We start from the raw sequence: 21,897 nt of genomic DNA, 5'->3' as shown, positions 1-21,897 counted from the left end.
ATCTTTTTGATCTTCTTTGCTGAGGATGAAACCAAAGACACCTGTAAATGTGGTCTGGAGAATCAAATTTGACAAACAATGACATGGGCCAGAGATGTTCCCCCAGACCTGGTGCAGCTGGTCGGCCATCTTGGTGGTCTTCTGCCGGGTCTTCCGCGCTGCATCTCTGTTGCTTTGCCGACGCTTGGTTCCCCCGTTTTCTCTGGGACGCCATTCTCTGTCCTGCACCAGCAGCAAAACATGAAAACCTCAACACAAAATAATGTAATAATACCAACAGCAGCACAACAAACCAGATTCACACCAAACAAGTGCACTAAGGACTAAAAGGCTGTCTTAATTATATAACTGATGTAAATAAGAGTGTTTACTTTACCATTATTATTATTATTATTATTATTATTAGTAGTAGTAGTAGTAGTAGTAGTAGTAGTAGTAGTAGTAGTAGTAGTAGTAGTAGTAGTAGTAGTAGTAGTAGTAGTAGTAGTAGTATTGTGTGTTATGCTATTTCTATTTTATTTTCTCTTTATTTTATTTTTTGTTCCCTCCATTCCCTATTAAGATATGAGAGGTTCTGTCTACAGGAGTTTTGTAAATAAGAGTTTTTGTTAATAAGTTTTTGTTCATAAGAGTTCTTCTATTAAGAGTGTTTTTTTCAACTTCCTATAAGTTTTCTGTCCTTTTCCTCTGTATCTACTCCAGTGTATCACCAAAATATCCCCATGTGTGGACAATAAAGGCATATCTTATCTTATCTTATCTTATCTAATCTTATCTTATCTTATCTAATTTCAAGATTCTGTCCCCACAGGTGAGTGGTGGTACTGCTTCCTCTGTGATGCTGATGGAGGCAGGTAAGAAACAGGTCATATATAGATAGGCAAATATAAAAATGTATAGATTTTAATTGTTGATATAGAATATTGTTGGTAGGATCATTCTAAGGACGAGACGCTGTGACAACACGAGATACACCATCAGTGTCTTTGACTGGATCAAACTGAACACAGCCCTTTATTGAATGGAACTTCCTGTCTAGGCACTTTCAGTGTAAGAGCACACATTGATATTACAGCGGTATATATATATAACAGGGCAACAAATATAATAAAAAAATCTAATCAAAGAAAGTGCTAAAAAGAACAAATACAAAAATAACAATAAAAACAGTCTACAGTCTTTCAAATATGAGTTTAGGGATATATATATATTTCTATCGCTTGTGGTTCATTTTGCAATCCATTAACGCTTTGTGCAACACTTGAAACTGAAGACATTGGCAGGCACATTTAAGCATATTCCTGATGGAGTGCCATAATATTAGCTAAATATTATCATTGAGATCATTAAAAAAGCATTGCCCTACGCATGATACAATTTCCAACTAAATTCTTTCCAAACATGTTATTTTGTAGTTTTCCAGTGAGATTTACATATATTTTCCCATTCTTTGTCAATCAAAACAAAATGTCCCTCTCTTTCTCATTCAATTTGGCTGTTAAAATGATTAATGCATTTACATAGTTTAGATATTATTCCCTTTGATTTATAAGCCTTCATAACAACCCCTTATCTGTAAATACCCTTTGGTTCCTCCGAGCCAAAGGGTCAGAGGAAACCTTTAAACCTTTTGTACTCCAGACCTTTCTTCTCAGGTCGGTGCTGTTCGGTACAAAACTTTGGTCTCAAGAGTTTAACATCTTTGTTTTGACTGATGTTTTGATCAGCTCCTTCCAGGTCATAAGCACAGATTTTACTCAGGGATTCTCAACTTCCTCCAAATGATTTCGTATTTTTCCGTTGAGCTTCATATTCTGAATCACACCGTTAGAACTGAAATTAAGTAATTTTTCCATTTCTTTGTGATGGTCTTTTTTCCTTTCCTTTATGTTCCAGAAGTATGTTCCAGAAGTATGTTCCAGAAGTATGTTCCAGAAGTATGTTCCAGGAGTATGTTCCAGAAGTATGTTCCAGAAGTATGTTCCAGAAGTATGTTCCAGAGGTACGTTTCAGAAGTATGTTCCAGAGGTATTCCAGAAGTATGTTCCAGAGGTATGTTCCAGAAGTATGTTCCAGAAGTATGTTCCAGAAGTATGTTCCAGAGGTACGTTTCAGAAGTATGTTCCAGAGGTATTCCAGAAGTATGTTCCAGAGGTATGTTCCAGAAGTATGTTCCAGAAGTATGTTCCAGAAGTATGTTCCAGGAGTATGTTCCAGAAGTATGTTCCAGAAGTATGTTCCAGAAGTATGTTCCAGAAGTATGTTCCAGGAGTATGTTCCAGAAGTATGTTCTAGAGGTATGTTTCAGAAGTATGTTCCAGAAGTATGTTCTAGAGGTATGTTTCATAAGTATGTTCCAGAAGTATGTTCCAGAAGTATGTTCCAGAAGTATGTTCCAGGAGTATGTTCCAGGAGTATGTTCCAGAAGTATGTTCCAGAAGTATGTTCCAGAGGTATGTTCCAGAAGTATGTTCCAGAAGTATGTTCTAGAGGTATGTTTCAGAAGTATGTTCCAGAAGTATGTTCTAGAGGTATGTTTCAGAAGTATGTTCCAGAAGTATGTTCCAGAAGTATGTTCCAGAAGTATGTTCCAGAGGTATGTTCCAGAAGTATGTTCCAGAAGTATGTTCTAGAGGTATGTTTCAGAAGTATGTTTCAGAAGTATGTTCCAGAAGTATGTTCCAGAAGTATGTTCCAGGAGTAAGTTCCAGGAGTATGTTCCAGAAGTATGTTCCAGAAGTATGTTTCAGAAGTATGTTCCAGAAGTATGTTCCAGAAGTATGTTCCAGAAGTATGTTCCAGAAGTATGTTTCAGAAGTATGTTCCAGAAGTATGTTCCAGAAGTATGTTCCAGAAGTATGTTCGAGAAGTATGTTCCAGAGGTATGTTCCAGAAGTATGTTCCAGAAGTATGTTTCAGAAGTATGTTCCAGAAGTATGTTCCAGAAGTATGTTCCAGAAGTATGTTCCAGGAGTATGTTCCAGAGGTAAGTTCCAGAAGTATTTTTCAGAGGTATGTTCCAGAAGTATGTTCCAGAAGTATGTTCCAGAAGTATGTTCAAGAGGTAAGTTCTAGAAGTATTTTTCAGAGGTATGTTCCATTTAAAGTGTCCATGGCAGGAGTTGTGTGCCCCAAATACACTGAGAGGGACGGTAATGTCAAAAACAGTCTGCAGTACATTGTTAAAAGTGGTTTGCCTCCTGGTGGCGCTGTTTCTCCAACAGTTTGAATTTCCTTGTGAGTAACGAGCACTTTATAAAATCCCCCCCCAAACATGTGATTTTGTGGTCATCCAGTGGGATATAAATACAAATCAAGATGAGCTTTTCTTTCACATTTGTTTTTAATATATTTAGTATTTGTCCAGATTAGTAATGCATTGATATAATTTAGACAGTATTCCCCTTGAAGGTTCTGATTTATAAGCCTTGATTTAAAAAAAAAAAATAAGTTACCGGGTTATAATGGACATTACTTTTAATTTCTTGGTTATAATAAGTCCTTATTTGTAAATACCTATAAAAGTCCTGTTTCTAAAAGCCAAAGGATTCTTTTCAACTCCTCAGAAAACCTTGATGCCTTTTGTTGTCCAGACTTTACATCTTGAGTCTGTGCTGTTACGTGTGATTTTATTATCATAAGCCAACCAGCTTAAGATTTGAACATGTGTAATTAGTTTGTATGTTTTGATCAGCTCCTTCCATGTTGTAAGCACAGAACACCCAAAGCATTCGTTTGTGTAGTTTAAACCAGAGGGGGGCGCCAGTGAGAGAGGAGCTCAGTCTTTTCCCAACATCATCTGCAGCAGGCACTTTTGTGTCCCGTCCCATCGATTGTGACTCTGTGAATTGTTTTTGATTGTCTAATAAATCGGGCCAATGGTTCCAAATATAAAGCTAACAGGAGGAGAGATCAGGCACAGCCCTGTCTGACCCCTCTGTCCAGAGTCAATGGATCTGTCAGATGACCACTGATGTTAATTCTTGATGTTGGACCATCGTAAAGAGCCCCAATATGTTTATATTTAGATCATTTATTTAAAATGTGTTTAGCTCTTTAAATAGATATGGCCAGCTACAGAATCACAAGACAGATTTTAAAGGGAGGGAAGTCCAATCCAAATGAAGGGCCCCCCATAAAGCTCCAGTCACTCCTGACACCGATTCTCAGAAAGATCTGGATATATAAGATCCCCGGCTCACCACGCCCCCTGCTGGACTCTGCAAGTATTTTCCAATTCCCCACATTTGGCACATCAATGAGTGGATGTGTTTAGCCACAGAGTTTATGTACTAAAGCAGACAGCCAACATGGGGCATAAAGTCTGATGTTAACTGCAAATAAATCATGTCACTGTCATCAGTTTCTTCAAATCAACAGAAATGTATCACCATGGTGACCACAACCTAAACTCACACGCCCAACGCTGGTGGTTCAATCCTTTGTACTGTTCATTTCTCTGTATTTTGCATCTTCCTGAGGAACACCTCTGCTTCTCCCGGTGTTCTGAGGAGCACCTCTGCATCTCCCGGTGTTCTGAGGAGCACCTCTGCTTCTCCCGGTGTTCTGAGGAGCACCTCTGCTTCTCCTGGTGTTCTGAGGAGCACCTCTGCTTCTCCCGGTGTTCTGAGGAGCACCTCTGCTTCTACTGGTGTTCTGAGGAGCACCTCTGCTTCTCCTGGTGTTCTGAGGAGCACCTCTGCTTCTCCTGGTGTTCTGAGGAGCACCTCTGCTTCTACTGGTGTTCTGAGGAGCACCTCTCCTTTAACCCTGGAGGTCTCCTTTGACCCTGGAGGTCTCCTTTAACCCTGGAGGTCTCTTTTAACCCTGGAGGTCTCCTTTGACCCTGGAGGTCTCCTTTGACCCTGGAGGTCTCCTTTAACCCTGCAGGTCTCTTTTAACCCTGGAGGTCTCCATTGACCCTGGAGGTCTCCTTTGACCCTGGAGGTCTCCTTTGACCCTGGAGGTCTCCTTTAACCCTGGAGGTCTCCTTTGACCCTGCAGGTCTCCTTTGACCCTGGAGGTCTCCTTTAACCCTGGAGGTCTCCTTTAACCCTGGAGGTCTCCTTTAACCCTGGAGGTCTCCTTTGACCCTGCAGGTCTCCTTTGACCCTGGAGGTCTCCTTTGACCCTGGAGGTCTCCTTTAACCCTGGAGGTCTCCTTTGACCCTGCAGGTCTCCTTTGACCCTGGAGGTCTCCTTTAACCCTGGAGGTCTCCTTTAACCCTGGAGGTCTCTTTTTAACCCTGGAGGTCTCCTTTAACCCTGGAGGTCTCCTTTAACCCTGGAGGTCTCTTTTAACCCTGGAGGTCTCCTTTAACCCTGGAGGTCTCCGTTAACCCTGGAGGTCTCCTTTGACCCTGGAGGTCTCCTTTAACCCTGGAGGTCTCTTTTAACCCTGGCGGTCTCCTTTGACCCTGGAGGTCTCCTTTAACTCTGCAGGTCTCTTTTAACCCTGGAGGTCTCTTTTAACCCTGGAGGTCTCCTTTAACCCTGGAGGTCTCCTTTAACCCTGGAGGTCTCCTTTAATCCTGGAGGTCTCTTTTAACCCTGGAGGTCTCCTTTAACCCTGGAGGTCTCTGTTAACCCTGGAGGTCTCCTTTAACCCTGGAGGTCTCTTTTAACCCTGGAGGTCTCTTTTAACCCTGGAGGTCTCTTTTAACCCTGGAGGTCTCCTTTAACCCTGGAGGTCACACGCTTTTTTGCTCGCTCCGCTTTCTATCGCTGCTTTCCTTATTTATTTTGCTTTTTAATCAGTTTTTGTCTTCCAAACATTTTTGCTTTAGACTTTTTCAAGTAAACCAAGGATTTTAAGAACATTTTTACAGTTTTAACGACATATCTGACGAGCCAGCGACATGTCCGGGAGAAGAAGGGAGAAAGACTGTGAACGCTGTTGGAAATATCAACAAGAAATTAATGAGCTGAAAACACGGATATTTGTTTTGGAATCTGAAAAAGTTCTTCACGATACCATTCCTGTGTCAACCGACGGTAAGAAGAGCACACTTTTTACAAGAAAAACTGCTACTTTCAACCTAAACCGCAGTGACTCTGTGTCGTTTCCAAAACTGTCTAAAAACCAGAAAGACCAGGCTGTTTCTTGGAACAAACTTGGAGCAAAGCCTAAACGATACAAAGATAACGTGAAGTCACCGAAAATACAGCTCACCAACAGATTTTTACCACTTTCAGAGATGGAATTAAATGAAAAAAGGAAAGATGACGTGGCCAAAATACAGCGAGGAGGATCTGTGCCAGGAGCCAAGGTCACGCAGATTGTTTTAGTTGGGGACGGTGCGATAAGTCACGTGACGCATGAAAAGATAAACACACATTCTTTTCCAAGCGCCACTGTTTCTGAGATAACGTCACTCCTTCCAAATATTATGGCTAAGCATGGAGGAGCTAAACAGCTGATTGTGCACGTGGGTGCAGTGGACATGCGGCGGGAACAGACTGAAGTTTTGAAAAAAGACTTCTTGAAGTTATTCGACATGCTTGATAAAATGGAAATCAAAACATTCATAAGTGGACCTCTTCCAAACATCGACAGGAGGATAAACAAGTTTAGCCGGCTTCTTCAGCTGAACACATGGCTGTCCAAAGAGTGTTCCCCGAGAACTTCTATCTATTCTGGAAACGAGAGGACCTGTTTAAGAGAAATGGCCCCCACCTATGCAGAGGTGGAGTGAGGGTGCTGACAGAGAACCTGCTCCACGCTCTGAGGCATTGGACTGGGCCTGGACAGGGTCCTGAGCAGATAGTTAGAGAAGAGAGGAATGAGAGAAGAATTCCTGCTCCATCAGCCAGAGACCGAGCCAATGTTTCAACATCAAAAGCACCACAACCTCAGCCTCCACCAAAGGATTCATCAGCAGCTGCTCCACCACCACCAGCAAAGGATTCAGCTCCAGCTGCTCCACATTCACCTCCACCGCCTCCAGCAAAGGAACAATCTTCAAAGGCCTTGGACCCATCTGTGACAAGCCCAACAACATCCCTATCATCGCCCCTGCCTTCACACCAGCCCTGGGTTCCCCCTGCAACATCTACTCCCACTAAAGATTCATCATTCTCCTTCTCATCTCCACTCTCACCCATGGGCCTTCCCAGCCATTTTGAAAGTCTGATCAAATCAGGCATTAAGATGGCTCCACTCACGCCCAATATAGCAAGGGCTATGCCGACTACACCAACAAAAGCCCCACCACCCATCCCCCCTCGCCTCTCACCTGGTCCCAAACTCTCCTTGGCTACAAAAGCCCCACCACCCATCCAACCTCGCCTTTCACCTGGTATCTCCCATAGCTAGGATGCACTGGGTCTCAGCGTTGCCGGGACTTATTGTCACATTAAAAATCAAACCAACCCGGGGCCCTATGTAAAAAGAGCCCCCCCTAGTGCTATTTCTGTAGTCACATCATCACACAGATGGAAAAACAAATGCGAGTCAGGCCCAATCTGAGAAATGTGATTCATATTCCCTGTGAAAAGATAAAGCCCAGTCCCACTGAAACTAGTCTGAAACTTGCTGTGCTAAATGTCAGATCCTTATGTAACAAATCTCTCTTAATTAATAATTTTATTTCTTCTTATAATCTTGATTTTATGTTTTTAATTGAAACATGGCTTGACAAAAACACAGGAAATGTAGTTCTGATAGAATCTGCTCCACCCAACTTTAAGTTTGAATCTGAAACACGAGAAAACAAAAAAGGGGGTGGAGTCTGTGCTGTCTTTAGAGATGAAATAATTACCCGCAGGTTGTCTTTTGGGGTGTTTTCATCATTTGAGTATGTATCCTTTAAAATGGAGCTAAAACGGTCTCCATCCATTCTCTTCATTGTTTTATACAAGCCTCCCCAGCATTGCCAAAGTTTTATTGATGATTTTACTGAGATGCTTTCAGTCATATGCACAGACTTTGATGGTTTGGTCATTACAGGTGATTTCAATGTGCATGTTGATAATATTTGTGACAGAAACGCTAAAGAGCTTGATGCTGTCCTTGAAACCTTCAGTCTTACTCAGCATGTGAGAGGCCCCACCCACAGCAAAGGACACACTCTAGATCTCATAATTACAAAGGGGGTAAATATTTCAAATGTTAATGTGATCGATGTTGCTCTGTCTGATCATTTCTGTGTCTTCTTTGACCTGTCTGTTTCTCCCAAACCTCCGGTTGGTCCTGCAGTTGTTCAGAGAAGACACATAAGTGATGGCACAGGTGCACTGTTTATGGAAATGATAAACTTTGAAAATGTCTCATGTTCTAATGTAAATGATTTGTTGAACTCTGTTACATCTAGTGTTTTGAATGTTCTGGACACCATCGCCCCTATAAAGGCTAAAATGGTTAAAAATAAACAGAAGGCGCCGTGGAGAAATGATGATTCGGTCAGGGCACAGAAAAGGGAGTGCCGCAGGGCCCAACGGAAATGGCGCAAGTCAAAGCTCCAGGTTCAAAAAGAGATTTACAAAGAGAAGCTGAACATGTACAACCTAATCTTACGTAGAACTAGGGAAAGATATTTTTCTGAAATTATTGGAAGCTGCAGTAACAACTCGCGTGTCCTGTTTGCCACAGTAAACAGATTAACAAACCCTCCAGCTCAGCTGCCGTTAGAACTCATTTCCACATCCAAGTGTAATGAGTTTGCATTATTCTTTAATGACAAAGTTCAGGGCATTAAAAATGCTATAAATCCCACAATGCAAAAAATTACCCTAAAACCACCAAGACACTTAGAGCTAACTCACTTTGCACCAGTAACTGACAAAACTGTCCATGAGATCATCACCAGTCTGAGTTCATCTACATGCTGCCTCGATGTGTTACCCACCAGATTTCTAAAGTCTGTGCTGAACAATTTGTTAGCACCATTCACTCACATAGTTAACATGTCACTTCAATCTGGAACATTCCCAATGTCTTTGAAAACTGCGGTCATAAAGCCTCTCCTAAAGAAGAGCAGTCTTGATGCCGCAGTACTGAGTCATTACCGGCCCATCTCTAATCTGCCATTTTGGGGCAAAGTCCTTGAAAAGGTTGTTTACCAACAGCTCACATATTTCCTCTTAATAAACAACTCATTTGATGTTTTTCAGTCAGGTTTTAGACCTCATCACAGCACTGAGACTGCTCTTGTCAAGGTGACAAATGACATCCGCCTGAACACTGACACGGGCAAAGCCTCAGTCTTAATTCTGTTAGATCTGAGTGCTGCTTTTGACACTGTCGATCATGGGATCCTCTTACAGAGACTAGAGGACTGGGTGGGCATCACTGGCACTGCCCTAAACTGGTTAAGGTCCTATCTGGAAGACAGGAAGTACTTTGTTGAAATTGGTAGCTGTGTCTCAGACCACATGACCCTGACCTGTGGAGTGCCCCAAGGGTCAGTCCTGGGTCCCCTTCTGTTCAACCTCTACATGCTGCCGTTGGGTCAGTTGATACGCAGTGAAAATGTGTCCTATCACAATTATGCAGACGACACTCAGATCTATGTTTCACTATCGGCAGGTGACTATGGACCAGTAGATTCACTCTGTCACTGCATCCAACAGATCAGTTTGTGGATGCAAAACAACTTTCTCCAGCTGAACTCAGACAAGACTGAAATAATCGTTTTTGGCCCACAGAAACAAAGAGAAAGTGTTAGCGGTCACCTCCAGAGTCTCGCTCTAAAACCTACAAACCAAATTAGAAATCTGGGGGTAATAATGGACTCAGACTTGAACTTTAATAGCCACGTCAAATCAATAACATCAGCAGCTTTTTACCATCTAAAAAACATTGCCAAAATCAAAAATATAGTGTCAAAACCAGATTTAGAGAGACTTATCCATGCGTTTGTCTCCAGTAGATTAGACTGTAACGGCTGCTCACTGGTCTCTCCAAACGAGTTGTAAAACAGCTGCAGTACATCCAGAACGCTGCTGCTCGGGTCCTGACTAGAACCAGGAAGTATGAGCACATTAGTCCTGTTCTCAGGTCTCTGCACTGGCTCCTGTGGCTCAGAGAATAGACTTTAAAGCAGCTCTGCTTGTGTACAAGTCTCTCCATGGCCTAGCACCAAAGTACATCTTGGATATGTTAGTGCCATATGAACCATCTCAGACTCTGAGGACCTCAGGGACCGGCCTCCTGCTGGTGTCCAGAGTCAGGACAAAACATGGGGAATCTGCGTTTCAGTTTTATGCAGCTAAAATCTGGAACAGTCTTCCTGAAGATGTGAGACAGGCTTCTACTCTGACAATGTTCAAATCTAAGCTAAAAACAGTTTTGTTTAGCTGTGCATATGACTGAAAGGATTTTTCTTTGCACTCTTCTCTTTTGTTTGTGATTTTATTAGTTTATTGTATTTCTGTTTCTGTAATTTTTTTGTGATTTGAATGCATTGTTCCTGCTGTGTGAAGCACTTTGAATTGCCTTGTGTATGAAATGTGCTCTACAAATAAACTTGCCTTGCCTTGCCTTGCCTTGCCTTTCCTTTTAACCCTGAAGGTCTCCTTTAACCCTGGAGGTCTCCTTTAACCCTGAAGGTCTCCTTTAACCCTGGAGGTCTCCTTTAACCCTGGAGGTCTCCTTTAACCCTGGAGGTCCTCCTTTAACCCTGGAGGTCTCCTTTAACCCTGGAGGTCTCCTTTAACCCTGGAGGTCTCCTTTAACCCTGGAGGTCCTCCTTTAACCCTGGAGGTCCTCCTTCTCAGGCCTGGTGCTTTATCAGCTGCTGCTCTTGTGACGGGGAAAGTCTCTGTGTCATGTCCTTCTTCTTCTACTTCTTCTTCTAGGCCCACAAGCCTCAGGTTAGGACGACGTGATCTGGACTCCAAATCCAGGATCTTGTTTTTCATATCATTGTTCTCTGACTCCAGCGCCTCCATCTGGGCCCTTACTGTCCGCACGATCTGAAACACGCTGCTCAGCTTCCTCAAAGACTGTTCCAGTTATTCCATCAGCTTTTAATTTAGCGGTCACTGCCTCTGACACTGCCCGGAGCTATGGTCACTAACAACTGGGCTCTCAGAGACTCCATGGCACGTTGCACCTCGGACGTCTGGAGCCGATGACCAGTTACATTCTCTCCCCCTTCACGAGTCTCCATCCGGACCGACGAGACTCCGTGTGTGTCCGCTGTGTTAGCCTCGTTAGCTTGTGATGCTGCTGTTTTCCAATGGAGCCGTGGGACATCAACTTTGTTTGTTTTGGTCCCGCGGAGCCACCGGACTCGTGTCTTCCTTCTTTTCTCATCTCTCGTCCTTGTTCTTTGGGATTAGGTGTGTCCCACGATGATTTCAGAACCATGTTTTGCAGCAGCAGTGTGAGGTGCGTCTACTTATTGCGTCACCATGACCGAAAGTACCCGGCCACAGTTTCATCACCTCAGCTCCCGGAACTCATCCATGTTGTCTGAAATAAGTTGTTCCTCCTCAGCAGCGCGCCTGCCGTCCCCTCAGCCCTTCAGGCCCGCCACATCAGCTTCTGGACCTCTCAAAGACACCGCATCGCTCCACATTTCACGTCCGCCTTGTCAGAGGCCCAGTCTGCGTCACAGAGGACGCAGTGCCACGTTCACCTCCAGGGGGCGTCCAATCAGAAGCCCCGTTAGCCATATTAGCATCAGTAGCTTGAAAGAGTCAAGCTTCGATTGTTTAGCTCCCGAAGCATTACCTTCCTGGTTTTTTCTCTGTTTAATCATCTCTCACAATGTCTTCTCTTTCACTTTTTAGAGGTTTTGTGGGCGAAAGAGAGATTTATAAGGCAAATGTCAGAAGAGAGGAGCAGCAGTGCAGCGGTTTGCACCTGTGCCATACCCGGAAGTCGCTCTAAACTAATCCAAGACTCCCATTTTGTTGTTGTTGTTCAAACCTGTTGTTTGCAAAGAACATTATATGAAATAAGTGCTGCTGTGGTGATCCTGTAATAGCAAATGAAACACTATTTGTCAAAGAAATCTCTAAATGTATTTATTTAAAAGGGACAGTGCACATGAATGGACAATGTAAAACTAACATTCGAGTTAAAGAACAGAATCAATGATTACAGAGCTGACTCCTCTTGAGCACGTGACTGAAGGCTGTGCGTATTAAAAGAACTGCACAAACCTGAATATGTTGGTTAAGAACTGGCTCCTTTGTAAATGTGGCTAATGGTCCAGCATTGGCCGATCGGAGCCAATCAAAGTGCTGTTTTGTGTGTTTGTAAGTTTTGGGACAATTTGTACTTCAATCGATACTGCAATAAAGATGAATGTAACTAAATACAATTCCCTGCACAAATGTCGTATCAATTACAAAAACAAATTAAATAAAAAATAAATAAACTCAATTACAATACATGAGTATTTGTCATGAGTGTTTTCTACCACTGGACAACAGTAACTATTGTGTCGGACAAACTGATGTTTACTTTCACTTTTATATTCCTCTGTAAACCAGCATCGTGACAACCAGTGATAACCAGTGACAACCAGTGATAACCAGTGACAACCAGTGACAACCAGTGACAACCAGTGACAACCAGTGACAACCAGTGATAACCAGTGACAACCAGTGATAACCAGTGACAACCAGTGATAACCAGTGATAACCAGTGACAACCAGTGATAACCAGTGATAACCAGTGACAACCAGTGATAACCAGTGATAACCAGTGACAACCAGTGATAACCAGTGATAACCAGTGACAACCAGTGATAACCAGTGATAACCAGTGACAACCAGTGATAACCAGTGATAACCAGTGACAACCAGTGATAACCAGTGACAACCAGTGATAACCAGTGACAACCAGTGATAACCAGTGATAACCAGTGATAACCAGTGATAACCAGTGATAACCAGTCCAAACGAGGGTCTGTTCTTCTGCCAAACCCACTGAGTAACAGAATAACCACCTCAAAATAGAGGAAGTAGTTGAATGTGGAAATGCAGATAATAACTGTCATAACACACAGAGAAAGTGATACGTGTCAACATATTACAACTAAAAAGTCAGTTAAAAAAAAAGAACGTTCTCTGTAAATTTCACATGAATACATGTTTTTATGATATTTATATGACACCGCTGTGGTGGAGGGACGTTAACCCTGAGCCTAAACTGGCTCTGCTGTCCCAGGTTTACAGAGGTCATTACAGAGGTCACTAAAGAGGTCATTACAAAGGTCATTAAAGAGGTCATGGATGAGAATGAGCCTGAAGCTCTGTTTGTGTTACTCACGTTAGACGCGTCCTCTTCAGCTGAGCTCCTGGTCTCCATGGACAGCCCGGGCATCTCTCTCCATCACCGGCCCGCACTCTGCGCGCTCTCTCCGTGGCGCACGCGGGAGCCGGAGTGCGTGCTCAGACTCGGGGACTCAGTGTGATGTGAGGAGGCGTGTGCGTTCACGTCCCATGACGCCGCGCTTTCACTTTCCTTTTATGCGAAACGCTGGCTTTAGCGGCAGAGCTCCGGGGCCGCGGGGCCGGACACGTCCGGGGCGCGCGCTCCGGGGCCGCGGCACTTTCACTTTCTCCTGCGTGAGCAGTGTTGAAGTGTTGAATGCAATTAGTCACAGAACAGTGAATACTGCATTCAAATGTATTCTTCTATTTTACTCTTCTGAATTGTACTTATTAACTTACTTCAAATATCTTGACCTTGAGTTGCATTATATTATAATAGTGGGAAAACACGACATTAAAACAACTTTTTATTTCACCGTCTGTAATGGGGCATGTTGTTGGGTAAGTACTGAAGATAAGATAAGCATTTATTTGTCCACACAGTGGGGAAATGTGTTATATGATATGTATATATATATATATATATATATATATATATATATAAAATGTGTTACAAAGCACAAGTAGGTACAGAAGTGAGAGAACGGACTTTTTTTCTATTCTTGATAAATGTAAAAAAAGAAAATAAGAAAATAGTAAGTAGCATTCTTATTTACAGCAGTTGTATGGACAAGGAATATTGCACCAATATGATTGACATTATGTCAGAGTATTGCATATGAATATGAAGATGAATGACACGTGTTCAGGACTAACAGTGTTTGTTCTAAAGTCTGACAGCAGCAGAAGGAAAGACTGTGAAACGTCTCCTTCACACAGCGAGGATGGATCAGTCACTGAAGCTGCTCTCCGCAGGGGACAGAGTGTCCTGCAGGGGACAGAGTGTCCTGCAGGGGGCGACACTCATGGTCCAGCATAGATGTGAGTTTAGCCAGGACCCTTCTGTCCCCCACCTCCTGCACCGAGTCCAGAGGACAGCCCAGGACGGAGCTTTGTCCAGCTTCTTCCTCTCCTTCTGTGATGACCACACCTACAGGAGCTGATGCACCACAGAGGAGGAGAAGGTCTTCAGGAGCGGCCCTGTCAGGAGCGGCCCTGTCAGGAGCGGCCCTGTCAGGAGCGGCCCTGTCAGGAGCGGCCCTGTCAGGAGCGGCCCTGTCAGGAGCGGCCCTGTCACTCCAAAAGACCTGAGTCTCCTTAGTCTCCTTAGGCCGACTCTGGCTCTTCCTGTTCAGTCTGTGTTATGAGTCCAGTTTGTGGTTCAGATGAAACACCAGGTCCTTGTATGAGTCACTCTCTCAATGTCCCTGGATGTTCACTGGTGAGGGGGGCGTGGCCTGTCCCGTCCCTGGATGTTCACTGGTGAGGGGGGCGTGTTCACTGGTGAGGGGGGCGTGTTCACTGGTGAGGGGGGCGTGTTCACTGGTGAGGGGGGCGTGTTCACTGGTGAGGGGGGCGTGTTCACTGGTGAGGGGGGCGTGTTCACTGGTGAGGGGGGCAGTGGGGTGACGTCTGTAACTGTGCCCCAGGACGGTGACAAAAATGTGTATTTCAACTGGAGTCTCTGAAATTAAATAGTTTAAACTAGCACCAAACTAATGCTACAGATGCTACACTAAACCTGAACTAAACCAGGACTAAACCAGGACTAAACCAGGACTAAACCAGAACTACAAGCTGAGAAACCAGTTAAAATGCTAAGCATTTCGCATTAGCATTAGCTAAAACATTACAGACAAATTTGATTTAATTAGCATTAAAACTTTAATTGACATTTAAACACATCTCAATAAAGCGAACATTTGATAACTTTGACAGCAAGTTGAGTTCTCTTGAGAATCCATCTTGTTAGGCTCCCGCTGATTCGTTTACAGTCGGCACCAGTGGTAAACGGGCCAATCACAGAGCAGCTGGCGGGACTGGAACCAATCACAGAGCAGCTGGCGGGACTGGAACCAATCACAGAGCAGCTGGCGGGACTGGAACCAATCACAGAGCAGCTGGCGGGACTGGAACCAATCACAGAGCAGCTGGCGGGACTGGAACCAATCACAGAGCAGCATAAGACAAAACAAGCTGAACACAAACGTGGCGATGCCGACGGTCAAACTTCTGCCACAAACTATTTGATTTAAGAACTTTTTTCTGTGTCTGTAAGAAACATTTAAATGAATTTAACTTGATATTGACTAAACTCTGCTCAGCTCTGAAGTATCTGTGGGTCCAGGATGGGCCCCGGGGCCCATCACCTCCACTATTGGACTTTGTAAAGTTAATAAACCAAAGCCATGATCATTAAACTCCATTTACACCACGAGAAAAGCAGCACAGCACAACTCCTCCACTGAGCATGTGCAGGACGACTCTCCTCCACTGAGCATGTGCAGGACGACTCTCCTCCACTGAGCATGTGCAGGACGACTCTCCTCCACTGAGCATGTGCAGGACGACTCGACTCCACTGAGCATGTGCAGGACGACTCTCCTCCACTGAGCATGTGCAGGACGACTCTCCTCCACTGAGCATGTGCAGGACGACTCTCCTCCACTGAGCATGTGCAGGACGACTCTCCTCCACTGAGCATGTGCAGGACGACTCTCCTCCACTGAGCATGTGCAGGACGACTCTCCTCCACTGAGCATGTGCAGGACGACTCGACTCCACTGAGCATGTGCGCAGGACGACTCGACTCCACTGAGCATGTGCAGGACGACTCTCCTCCACTGAGCATGTGCAGGACGACTCTCCTCCACTGAGCATGTGCAGGACGACTCTCCTCCACTGAGCATGTGCAGGACGACTCTCCTCCACTGAGCATGTGCAGGACGACTCTCCTCCACTTAGCATGTGCAGGACGACTCTCCTCCACTGAGCATGTGCAGGACGACTCTCCTCCACTGAGCATGTGCAGGACGACTCTCCTCCACTGAGCATGTGCAGGACGACTCGACTCCACTGAGCATGTGCAGGACGACTCTCCTCCACTGAGCATGTGCAGGACGACTCTCCTCCACTGAGCATGTGCAGGACGACTCGACTCCACTGAGCATGTGCAGGACGACTCGACTCCACTGAGCATGTGCAGGACGACTCGACTCCACTGAGCATGTGCAGGACGACTCTCCTCCACTGAGCATGTGCAGGACGACTCTCCTCCACTGAGCATGTGCAGGACGACTCTCCTCCACTGAGCATGTGCAGGACGACTCTCCTCCACTGAGCATGTGCAGGACGACTCTCCTCCACTGAGCATGTGCAGGACGACTCTCCTCCACTGAGCATGTGCAGGACGACTCTCCTCCACTGAGCATGTGCAGGACGACTCTCCTCCACTGAGCATGTGCAGGACGACTCTCCTCCACTGAGCATGTGCAGGACGACTCTCCTCCACTGAGCATGTGCAGGACGACTCGACTCCACTGAGCATGTGCGCAGGACGACTCTCCTCCACTGAGCATGTGCAGGACGACTCTCCTCCACTGAGCATGTGCAGGACGACTCTCCTCCACTGAGCATGTGCAGGACGACTCTCCTCCACTGAGCATGTGCAGGACGACTCTCCTCCACTGAGCATGTGCAGGACGACTCTCCTCCACTGAGCATGTGCAGGACGACTCTCCTCCACTGAGCATGTGCAGGACGACTCTCCTCCACTGAGCATGTGCAGGACGACTCTCCTCCACTGAGCATGTGCGCAGGACGACTCTCCTCCACTGAGCATGTGCAGGACGACTCTCCTCCACTGAGCATGTGCAGGACGACTCTCCTCCACTGAGCATGTGCAGGACGACTCTCCTCCACTGAGCATGTGCAGGACGACTCTCCTCCACTGAGCATGTGCAGGACGACTCTCCTCCACTGAGCATGTGCAGGACGACTCTCCTCCACTGAGCATGTGCAGGACGACTCTCCTCCACTGAGCATGTGCAGGACGACTCTCCTCCACTGAGCATGTGCAGGACGACTCTCCTCCACTGAGCATGTGCAGGACGACTCTCCTCCACTGAGCATGTGCAGGACGACTCTCCTCCACTGAGCATGTGCAGGACGACTCTCCTCCACTGAGCATGTGCAGGACGACTCGACTCCACTGAGCATGTGGCAGGACGACTCTCCTCCACTGAGCATGTGCAGGACGACTCTCCTCCACTGAGCATGTGCAGGACGACTCTCCTCCACTGAGCATGTGCAGGACGACTCTCCTCCACTGAGCATGTGCAGGACGACTCTCCTCCACTGAGCATGTGCAGGACGACTCTCCTCCACTGAGCATGTGCAGGACGACTCTCCTCCACTGAGCATGTGCAGGACGACTCTCCTCCACTGAGCATGTGCAGGACGACTCTCCTCCACTGAGCATGTGCAGGACGACTCTCCTCCACTGAGCATGTGCAGGACGACTCTCCTCCACTGAGCATGTGCAGGACGACTCTCCTCCACTGAGCATGTGCAGGACGACTCTCCTCCACTGAGCATGTGCAGGACGACTCTCCTCCACTGAGCATGTGCAGGACGACTCTCCTCCACTGAGCATGTGCAGGACGACTCTCCTCCACTGAGCATGTGCAGGACGACTCTCCTCCACTGAGCATGTGCAGGACGACTCTCCTCCACTGAGCATGTGCAGGACGACTCGACTCCACTGAGCATGTGCAGGACGACTCTCCTCCACTGAGCATGTGCAGGACGACTCTCCTCCACTGAGCATGTGCAGGACGACTCTCCTCCACTGAGCATGTGCAGGACGACTCTCCTCCACTGAGCATGTGCAGGACGACTCTCCTCCACTGAGCATGTGCAGGACGACTCTCCTCCACTGAGCATGTGCAGGACGACTCGACTCCACTGAGCATGTGCGCAGGACGACTCGACTCCACTGAGCATGTGCAGGACGACTCTCCTCCACTGAGCATGTGCAGGACGACTCTCCTCCACTGAGCATGTGCAGGACGACTCTCCTCCACTGAGCATGTGCAGGACGACTCTCCTCCACTGAGCATGTGCAGGACGACTCTCCTCCACTGAGCATGTGCAGGACGACTCGACTCCACTGAGCATGTGCAGGACGATTCGACTCCACTGAGCATGTGCAGGACGACTCGACTCCACTGAGCATGTGCAGGACGACTCTCCTCCACTGAGCATGTGCAGGACGACTCTCCTCCACTGAGCATGTGCAGGACGACTCTCCTCCACTGAGCATGTGCAGGACGACTCGACTCCACTGAGCATGTGCAGGACGACTCTCCTCCACTGAGCATGTGCAGGACGACTCTCCTCCACTGAGCATGTGCAGGACGACTCTCCTCCACTGAGCATGTGCAGGACGACTCGACTCCACTGAGCATGTGCAGGACGACTCTCCTCCACTGAGCATGTGCAGGACGACTCTCCTCCACTGAGCATGTGCAGGACGACTCTCCTCCACTGAGCATGTGCAGGACGACTCTCCTCCACTGAGCATGTGCAGGACGACTCTCCTCCACTGAGCATGTGCAGGACGACTCTCCTCCACTGAGCATGTGCAGGACGACTCTCCTCCACTGAGCATGTGCAGGACGACTCTCCTCCACTGAGCATGTGCAGGACGACTCTCCTCCACTGAGCATGTGCAGGACGACTCTCCTCCACTGAGCATGTGCAGGACGACTCGACTCCACTGAGCATGTGCGCAGGACGACTCTCCTCCACTGAGCATGTGCAGGACGACTCTCCTCCACTGAGCATGTGCAGGACGACTCTCCTCCACTGAGCATGTGCAGGACGACTCTCCTCCACTGAGCATGTGCAGGACGACTCTCCTCCACTGAGCATGTGCAGGACGACTCTCCTCCACTGAGCATGTGCAGGACGACTCTCCTCCACTGAGCATGTGCAGGACGACTCTCCTCCACTGAGCATGTGCGCAGGACGACTCTCCTCCACTGAGCATGTGCAGGACGACTCTCCTCCACTGAGCATGTGCAGGACGACTCTCCTCCACTGAGCATGTGCAGGACGACTCTCCTCCACTGAGCATGTGCAGGACGACTCTCCTCCACTGAGCATGTGCAGGACGACTCTCCTCCACTGAGCATGTGCAGGACGACTCTCCTCCACTGAGCATGTGCAGGACGACTCTCCTCCACTGAGCATGTGCAGGACGACTCTCCTCCACTGAGCATGTGCAGGACGACTCTCCTCCACTGAGCATGTGCAGGACGACTCTCCTCCACTGAGCATGTGCAGGACGACTCTCCTCCACTGAGCATGTGCAGGACGACTCTCCTCCACTGAGCATGTGCAGGACGACTCTCCTCCACTGAGCATGTGCAGGACGACTCGACTCCACTGAGCATGTGCGCAGGACGACTCTCCTCCACTGAGCATGTGCAGGACGACTCTCCTCCACTGAGCATGTGCAGGACGACTCTCCTCCACTGAGCATGTGCAGGACGACTCTCCTCCACTGAGCATGTGCAGGACGACTCTCCTCCACTGAGCATGTGCAGGACGACTCTCCTCCACTGAGCATGTGCAGGACGACTCGACTCCACTGAGCATGTGCAGGACGACTCTCCTCCACTGAGCATGTGCAGGACGACTCTCCTCCACTGAGCATGTGCAGGACGACTCTCCTCCACTGAGCATGTGCAGGACGACTCGACTCCACTGAGCATGTGCAGGACGACTCTCCTCCACTGAGCATGTGCAGGACGACTCTCCTCCACTGAGCATGTGCAGGACGACTCTCCTCCACTGAGCATGTGCAGGACGACTCTCCTCCACTGAGCATGTGCAGGACGACTCTCCTCCACTGAGCATGTGCAGGACGACTCTCCTCCACTGAGCATGTGCAGGACGACTCTCCTCCACTGAGCATGTGCAGGACGACTCTCCTCCACTGAGCATGTGCAGGACGACTCTCCTCCACTGAGCATGTGCAGGACGACTCGACTCCACTGAGCATGTGCGCAGGACGACTCTCCTCCACTGAGCATGTGCAGGACGACTCTCCTCCACTGAGCATGTGCAGGACGACTCTCCTCCACTGAGCATGTGCAGGACGACTCTCCTCCACTGAGCATGTGCAGGACGACTCTCCTCCACTGAGCATGTGCAGGACGACTCTCCTCCACTGAGCATGTGCAGGACGACTCTCCTCCACTGAGCATGTGCAGGACGACTCTCCTCCACTTAGCATGTGCAGGACGACTCTCCTCCACTGAGCATGTGCAGGACGACTCTCCTCCACTGAGCATGTGCAGGACGACTCTCCTCCACTGAGCATGTGCAGGACGACTCGACTCCACTGAGCATGTGCAGGACGACTCTCCTCCACTGAGCATGTGCAGGACGACTCTCCTCCACTGAGCATGTGCAGGACGACTCGACTCCACTGAGCATGTGCAGGACGACTCGACTCCACTGAGCATGTGCAGGACGACACGACTCCACTGAGCATGTGCAGGACGACTCGACTCCACTGAGCATGTGCAGGACGACTCTCCTCCACTGAGCATGTGCAGGACGACTCTCCTCCACTGAGCATGTGCAGGACGACTCTCCTCCACTGAGCATGTGCAGGACGACACGACTCCACTGAGCATGTGCAGGACGACTCGACTCCACTGAGCATGTGCAGGACGACTCTCCTCCACTGAGCATGTGCAGGACGACTCTCCTCCACTGAGCATGTGCAGGACGACTCTCCTCCACTGAGCATGTGCAGGACGACTCTCCTCCACTGAGCATGTGCAGGACGACTCTCCTCCACTGAGCATGTGCAGGACGACTCGACTCCACTGAGCATGTGCAGGACGACTCTCCTCCACTGAGCATGTGCAGGACGACTCTCCTCCACTGAGCATGTGCAGGACGACTCGACTCCACTGAGCATGTGCAGGACGACTCTCCTCCACTGAGCATGTGCAGGACGACTCGACTCCACTGAGCATGTGCAGGACGACACGACTCCACTGAGCATGTGCAGGACGACTCGACTCCACTGAGCATGTGCAGGACGACTCTCCTCCACTGAGCATGTGCAGGACGACTCTCCTCCACTGAGCATGTGCAGGACGACTCTCCTCCACTGAGCATGTGCAGGACGACTCTCCTCCACTGAGCATGTGCAGGACGACTCTCCTCCACTGAGCATGTGCAGGACGACTCGACTCCACTGAGCATGTGCGCAGGACGACTCTCCTCCACTGAGCATGTGCAGGACGACTCTCCTCCACTGAGCATGTGCAGGACGACTCTCCTCCACTGAGCATGTGCAGGACGACTCTCCTCCACTGAGCATGTGCAGGACGACTCTCCTCCACTGAGCATGTGCAGGACGACTCTCCTCCACTGAGCATGTGCAGGACGACTCTCCTCCACTGAGCATGTGCAGGACGACTCTCCTCCACTTAGCATGTGCAGGACGACTCTCCTCCACTGAGCATGTGCAGGACGACTCTCCTCCACTGAGCATGTGCAGGACGACTCTCCTCCACTGAGCATGTGCAGGACGACTCGACTCCACTGAGCATGTGCAGGACGACTCGACTCCACTGAGCATGTGCAGGACGACTCTCCTCCACTGAGCATGTGCAGGACGACTCGACTCCACTGAGCATG

The 21,897-nt window shown here is 47.9% G+C and overlaps 2 protein-coding genes across 3 annotated transcripts in view; one reads left to right on the top strand and one right to left on the bottom strand.

The window, feature by feature from the left end:
- The window catches only part of batf2 (basic leucine zipper ATF-like transcription factor 2), a 21,119-nt gene extending 7,840 nt beyond the window's left edge, over positions 1-13,279 (bottom strand). The window contains exons 1-2 of the mRNA XM_072455321.1: positions 13,226-13,279; positions 109-222 (exon numbers count right to left, since the gene is read on the bottom strand). Coding sequence (XP_072311422.1) covers positions 109-222; positions 13,226-13,279 — 168 coding nt within the window. The remainder of the gene's footprint in view (positions 1-108; positions 223-13,225) is intronic.
- arl2 (ADP-ribosylation factor-like 2) overlaps positions 1-21,897 on the top strand; it is a 129,272-nt gene that overhangs the window by 90,769 nt on the left and 16,606 nt on the right. The window lies entirely within an intron of this gene.

Source organism: Eucyclogobius newberryi, unplaced genomic scaffold (genome assembly GCF_026437365.1).
Source record: "Eucyclogobius newberryi isolate DKJ021-1_F unplaced genomic scaffold, fEucNew1.0.hap1 SCAF_2, whole genome shotgun sequence".
Lineage (NCBI taxonomy): Eukaryota > Metazoa > Chordata > Actinopteri > Gobiiformes > Gobiidae > Eucyclogobius > Eucyclogobius newberryi.
Note: the sequence above shows the minus strand (reverse complement) of the source record. Positions and strands in the feature narration are given on the sequence as shown.